The sequence below is a fragment of the Corvus brachyrhynchos genome, unplaced genomic scaffold (genome assembly GCF_000691975.1).
Source record: "Corvus brachyrhynchos isolate BGI_N302 unplaced genomic scaffold, ASM69197v1 scaffold6, whole genome shotgun sequence".
Lineage (NCBI taxonomy): Eukaryota > Metazoa > Chordata > Aves > Passeriformes > Corvidae > Corvus > Corvus brachyrhynchos.
The window spans coordinates 2,686,952-2,693,771 of record NW_008238632.1 but is presented as its reverse complement, the minus strand read 5'-3'; the positions used below and the strand labels follow the sequence as shown (position 1 = coordinate 2,693,771).

At 39.9% G+C, this 6,820-nt stretch overlaps 1 protein-coding gene across 3 annotated transcripts; it reads right to left on the bottom strand.

Moving 5' to 3' along the window:
* Positions 1-1,314: 1,314 nt before the first annotated feature.
* Positions 1,315-6,820, bottom strand: CCDC28A (coiled-coil domain containing 28A). 3 transcript variants are annotated; one of them, XM_008635977.2, is made up of 5 exons: positions 5,957-6,805; positions 4,844-5,007; positions 3,779-3,933; positions 3,122-3,144; positions 1,315-2,083 (listed from the first exon to the last, which is right to left on the bottom strand). In XM_008635977.2, exons 1-5 carry the CDS (start codon positions 6,112-6,114, stop codon positions 2,029-2,031), a joined length of 555 nt encoding a protein of 184 aa, XP_008634199.1. In that variant the 5' UTR covers positions 6,115-6,805; the 3' UTR covers positions 1,315-2,028. The 3 variants fall into 3 exon arrangements, with proteins under 3 accessions (XP_008634199.1, XP_017592766.1, XP_008634198.1); XM_017737277.1 differs by lacking the exons at positions 1,315-2,083; positions 3,122-3,144 and having other exon boundaries at positions 3,167-3,933; positions 5,957-6,151; positions 6,375-6,820; XM_008635976.2 differs by lacking the exons at positions 1,315-2,083; positions 3,122-3,144 and having other exon boundaries at positions 3,167-3,933; positions 5,957-6,813.

The window sequence follows — 6,820 nt, the reverse complement described above, 5'->3', positions numbered from 1 at the left end:
GTAATTAATGCATTCTTTGTGACTTATAATTGCCCATGGGTATAAAGAGATTGAAGAAAAAGGGGCTAATTATTACATAATTCTAAACAGCTCCTTGAGAAAGGTATTTATGTCTGTATCTCAAATTAAAGGCTCTGTCCTTGCATAAATTGCTACAGAAACAAGAGATCCAAGACATCCAACGTGTTTGTAAGTGATTTGAAATGTGTTTGAAACAGTAAGCCTAAGCAGTTTGATGGCAGAACCCAAAAATGGGAAAGAGCTGCCTCTATTGTAGAATATTTAAACTCTGAGGTTAAAAGAGTGGTTTGGGATGAGTGTGCATTTACAGTGCTGCAATACACTGCACTTGCTGGCAATAAGCTGCTAGTGAGCACAGAGCTCTGATCCTGCATCCAGGTGAGCTGCAAGAATGTAATTTTGTTTGTACAACTGCAGCTGTAGTAGTGACTTTTGCCACACCTTGAATGAGGCACAAGGCTAAAAGATGCTACTTGAATGTTTCTTGTTCAGAAGTCTGCCCAGAAGCAAGACCATAGTGCTGATGTGAGAAGGTGCTGTGCAGAAATTATAATTGCCCAATTATTGGTCAGAGAGGTGAGGGGGAAACAAACATAAGCCTTGGCTTCACTTTGTGAGAAGCTTGTTGTATTCTAGTTCTCCTAAGCTGACGCTGGATTTCACATCATCACAGGTACATACCCAGCTGCAGGCAGGGACTCCTAGGTACATTTACCAGCATGCAAACTCCTAGAGAACCTCAGCAATGAAGGAGATAAATTGCATAAAGAACAAGAACAACCGCTGGGAGATCCCTCCTGGTTTGTAAATCATGGAGATTTGCATGATAGGTGAGGCAGGGACTTTGAGGCTCAATCTGTAGCCAGAGCACCCCATGGTGGTTAAATGATCCTTCTGTCCCCAGCATGCTGCAGGCTCGGTGCTGCGCAATCCAAAACTACAACTTGTGGCTGAAGAAGCCTCTTCTCCAAAGATGCCAAACAAAAGGAATCTTCTATTCCCTGGCCACACACTCACTCTGGGCTGATGAAAGCTTTGTGTTCAGGTAGAAGGATAAAAATTCCATTCCTTGTTCAGTAAGTGTAAATAGTATAAAGTCTGAATGTATTACCTAAAAACTGAATATAAAATAAATCTAGAATCAAAGGCATGGTTTGATGGACCCAGAAAGAAATTTTGGACCTAAAACCAGCCTGATTTTACACAATACAGATTTTTTTTTTCTCTGACTGTGCACAGAAAGATGATACCAATTAACAGCAGCCTGTTTACAACATCAGAGTAACTACAAAACTGGATATCCTGGATTTATTGAAGAATAACTATTTACCCAATTTTTAAATTTCACAATACTTTCAATTTATGTGGACTGCTAGCATGCATGCTAGTTTTAATTTGGTGACATTTTGTAATTCTTCAGTAATGGAAAACAGTAATGGAAAAAAGTAAACTCTGCAAACATTCGGACAATGTAGAACTCATCTTCCTAACACAGCTAAGCCAATAGCAGCTTCTGTAAATGAAACAACATATATTTAAAACTTTTCACTTTATTAACAATAAGTTAATATTGAGGCATCACCAATCAACAAAATACTAAAGATACAGTGTGCAGATTGTCAATGTAATGATCAGAAAGGCAACATTATCACTACCTTCATAAAAACTGGAGAAATGCCAATGAACCTATATACATGTACCATTTGCAACCGTATGAACACTGCGCAGAAGCAATATACTTCCAAGCTTCTCCAATTTTTCTGTTAAGTAAGGCAATGATAAAAAGCACAGCATCACAATTAACTACAACTCTAGATACTGAGCCCTGACATAATGCAGTGCTCAGAAGAATGTGCAAAATAAACACCTGGATTTGCACTTCGATTCTTTGTTGTGTAAAATTAAAAAACAAACAAACAACATAAAGTCACAACTCTTCTTGATTCCATTGTCAGGAAAAACAAAAGCAAAACTGGGAGAATCCAAACTGACAAAGATTTTTCTCTCTCAGCCTGTGGTACCATTTGGAATATCTTGAGCATCTGCTAAATGTAGTTTTTGGCTGAAGCAAATCATTAAGGAATAACACTTTCACATACAGATAAGGCATAAACAACACAGCAGTGTTACACGAAACTCTGCTTACTCCGGGCTGTACACCAGTCCAGATAAACTCTGTTCTGGTAAGGCCTACGCTAGTTCTCAACCAGTAGATTAGTATTACTCAATGAGACTTGAGCATTACATACCTCCAGCATTAGCCTGTGGCTCAAGGGGGGTGGCAAATCATTTTTATCACTATTACATGGTAGTATTATCACTTGTCCTCTTAATGAAATCTGCCTTAAACAGCTTTCCACAGATATGCAGGGAATGCACATACCAGTGCAGGATCTTAGGCCCCAAAAACCAGAGCCTCACCACCTCAATTCATACAAAGTGTGTAACAACAGAAATAACCAGACTGCAGAGCAAACGGAGTGCTACGCTTCTCCACTGTCATCCTGGCTTATCAAAAGCACAGTGTAAAAGACAAGCTGAGGTATTCAGCTTTATCTTCTCTGTGGGCTAAGAGCGCACATTTGTTCAGTTACCTAAGCTCTGCTGAAGTCTGTGACCCTAGAAATAAAAAGTTAAGTCAGTTCACTCTCCACAGTCAAATCAGTGATAAATAACCAGACGTTTCTAGAAAAAAAACTAAAAGGTAATAGGATTCACTTATCAGTGGGACAGATGCTTCTGAATATTGTTGAAGGAATACTACGGATGGTCCAGAATGTCTCAATAACACGCATGTAGAAAGACCCTGCTGCGGATGGGCTTTGCCACTGAGAACACACTGTGGTACACAAGTGGTACATGGTAGCTAAATAAATCACCAGATTAAAAAAACAACCTGTAATTAGATGTGTTAAGATCCAGTCACTTATGTATTGGAAGAACCTAAAAATCTATGCTGTATTATAGCACTAATTTAAAAGAAAAGACATTATTGAAGTGATTTGACTCTTGTAAAGACATCAGTTTTTGGGGAAATACACTGCAATTTGATTACAGTTAGTAATTATAATGCAAAATAAACATTTTAGGAAAAGGATACATAGATGAATTCAGTTCTTCTAGCTGCAATATAAATGTAGAAATTATGAGAAATGGCACTTCTGTTGGTCAAAGAAATGCAACAATTATGGCAGTATGCTAAAATAAATACATTAAAACAAGGAAGGAAATAATTAATAGTCTGGCCTGAAATGTATGACTTATTACAAAAATCAAATCAAACCTACACTGAATTCTGTACAATGAGCTAAGTTCCAAATTAAGTTTAAATCTACTCATCTCAAGAAATTTAAAGAAATTTTAACAGTTTTGATTTTTACGGAAATACACGAGACAAAGTGTAGAATATACAGATCTATACTGCTTGTTGTGTGTCATCTTCCCCAAATGTAGGGGGATGGGCCATAGGGAAAATGGTTGTAGTTCTGTAGTACACGGGCTGTCCCTAAGCAGGCTGACATGCTCAGGCAGCTTGCAGCTAGCCTGCTCTGCTCCCCAAAGCAACCAGCAGCTGTAATGTATGAAAACAAGTCCTGTGTTTTCCCAAAACCAAGAGGAGGGCAAGGCTCACATATTGGTTCACTGAAGAGCTACATTCTCTTCAACTGTAAATCACTGCGCACCCAGGAGCGGCGTTTTCCTGAACTGAGCTTTGCTGTGGGCTAAGTTCCATGTTTTCTGCCTTCCCAGTACTTACATCTGACAGCAGTCTATCCAGGTTGGAATCACTGGCTAGTTTTCTTTTATCTTCAGGGAGTTCTTCCATCTCCCCATAGAGCTCCAGATTGAGGCGAGCAAGTTTCTCCTGCATACTCCGCACATGCTCCATCTGCTCTATGGAACATTCATTTCCTAAAAGGACAGGCAAAAGCTTTAGATAAAGAAACCCAAGAGTGCAAATGAAGGTGTGAAGAATTTGCTTTCTCGATTTCTCACTGTTTCACTACTGAAGTTTCTGTCACCCCATCTGATGTTGTGTTGTGCTGAATTTACAATGGCTACCAAACGTTCTAAGAGTTTTTTAGAATGCACATGGTTTTGCTATACTCCTGAATTTTTCTCTGATTTAGAGAGGCCCTGTTTTTTAACTTTAAATAAGATCAAAGTAAGCCTTTTTTTAAATTTTGACTAATCTGAGGGTTGCTTTCTTGGAACAGATGGTTTATATAATACAGACTTCTCAGGTTCTTTTGTAAAATCAGTGTGAAATTGACATGCTGACCTAACACTAAACTTGCAAAAGCACATGTGCATCTTTCTACTTAGTACAGGAGGAAAAAAGGAAGCAAAAATGGGTAATGGTTTTTCTAAAACCTCCATCGACTCTGAGGCTGTAAAAATAGTAAGAAGCTAAGACAGAAGAGTAACCTGAGTAAAATGCAGCTGGCACTGATTTTCATAAAAGTTGTTACCAATAGTCTAAAAGGTTCATACACAGCAAAACTGGGTGCTAAATACAGTTACTTCTTCCTACACTATCACAAACAAGTGGTTTTAAATTTGGTATCTTAAATTCGTAAGGAAAGGTGCTTCCATGCTGGAAGGAATAATGAAATGTCATATGAATAATCTCACAACACAGACAACCTTGCAATAGGACTATAATTTAAAAATGCAGTAATATGTATTAATTAGGTTAAATTCATGTGGCAGAGTCCAACTGACAACTAGCAGTCTGTCCATGAAGCACACTTGTTTGCAAATGTTACCATTGTACAGCTATAAAAACCAACTATTGTACACACACAATTCATGCACTTACCAAATGCCTGAAGTTTGCCAGAGTGGAAGTCATTCAAGAGACTCAGAAGTCCCCTTTCCATCTCCTGGACATCTGATACATCTGTGAGAAAAGAATGCTGGATTGGTGCTGCCTGTGCCCCTTTTGCTTCACCTCCTGGAGGTTTGGCTTTCTCTTTGATTACGCTAAAAAAAAATTAAAACAAATATTACTTCCTGTTTTCAATTTCACTGTAAATTTGAAATGTAAGGAAGTGTACATCTGGGCTTTGAAAATTAAATGGGAAATATATAGTGCATATTTCAATCACTGCTTTTAAAATAAAAACTGGACCACCAGCTTGTCTTAAAAATAAAGAACATCACTATCTCAACATTTTGACACTGCAAAATGAAGAGTTAAAACTTAGAGGTCAGTAAATTCTGCTGCCTCCCTCCAGCTAACATTTCACTTTAGAATTCCTCTTCATTTATTTATCTACTGTGTCTGCCACAGCCAAGAAATACATTTTCTAACATGCAGGAAAATTAATGTTCTCAAACGGAACCACACATACCATCAACAAAAAACAAAGTATTCTGATGTGGTACTTTATGAAGAACTGAATGTCTTTCTTTATGCAAGATGCTGCCCCAACTGAGAAGTCCCCAGTCACAAAACACCTGGAAATTCCAATTCTAGCTCATCCCGTTCAATATATATCATTCATTTCCTGCCATACTTGTCAGTTCCAACCTTGCAGTCATGTAATATTTCATTTGTTGCTCACAGCTGTACATCTGAGGCTCTACTATCTCCCATACGATACCCAAATCTGATCACCCAACTCATGTCTTTCACCAGGCACATCAGGCTATACCCTGCTTCAGCTAAATTGTTGTCAGTATGAGTCTACAACATTGTGTAACATTTCATAAAGCTTACAAAAAGAGTGTAAAACACCTTCCGTTTCTGTAAATAACCATTATATTGCATTAAACACAAATCATTTTGCTAAAAAAGACACATCATCAAAACTTTTCACAAGTCTGAAACTCTTCTGTCACAGCCAGTCTAAACAACCTTTAGACTGTCTTAGCATTGCCAAGTTTCTGGCTCTCACTTCCTCCAAGTCTGCAAATACCCTGAGCTTACCGTTTTAACTTTGGTTTTTGTACGGCAGGCTGTGGGGCAGGGTTGGAAAAGGCTGTACTTTTACTGACTGGCACTGAGCTTTTCTTGGAGTTAGCAACCTGAGCAGAGTGACTGGTAGATGATTTGGGGCTCCTCCTCTTGATCTTCCTTTCTTCCATTTCTTCCAATTTACTGCATCTAGACTAATGCCTTGTCCTTCACAGGGAAGAAAGGAAAGTAAGAAACATTCATTCATTAAAACTGGCGTTCACAATAAAAGCAAGTGGAAAGACAGCTCGTGGCAATGAAACGTGTAGTTCCTTCAGAGACGAGCAGTCACTCATTTCTGAGAACAAGAGAATCCCATTTTTAGAAGATGCCTGGCCTGCCTGATCAGCGGAACGGGCAGGAATTAAAATCTCCATCAGCCAACAAGTACCTCCAAATGATCTCAAGCTTTGTGTCCCGTGGCTTACGGCTAGAAAACACCGTGACTGCTCAGGCCCACGGCAGGGAAAACACCGACAAGTGCTGGGGACGAGGATGCTGCGACTCATCCGTGCCAAAGAGCCTCCTGCGCAGGGAGCAGCGGTGCTGTGGGAAAACTCAGCCGATGCCGCGCTGTTGTTGCTGTGACACAGTTGTTGTTGTTGCTGTGACACAGGTGTTGTTGCTGCTGTTACACACGTGTTACGACTACTGCCGTGGGTGTTTCACACTTGTTGTCGCTGCCGTGACACCCACGTTATTACTCCTACAGCTGTTGTTGCTGCACACGGGCTCCGACGGGCGCTGCCCAGCGCCGCGCACACAACCCACGCCATGTGCGGTGACCGGGCGCTCCCTCGCCACCTCCTTGCTGGGGAAACGCCTCTGACACCCGTT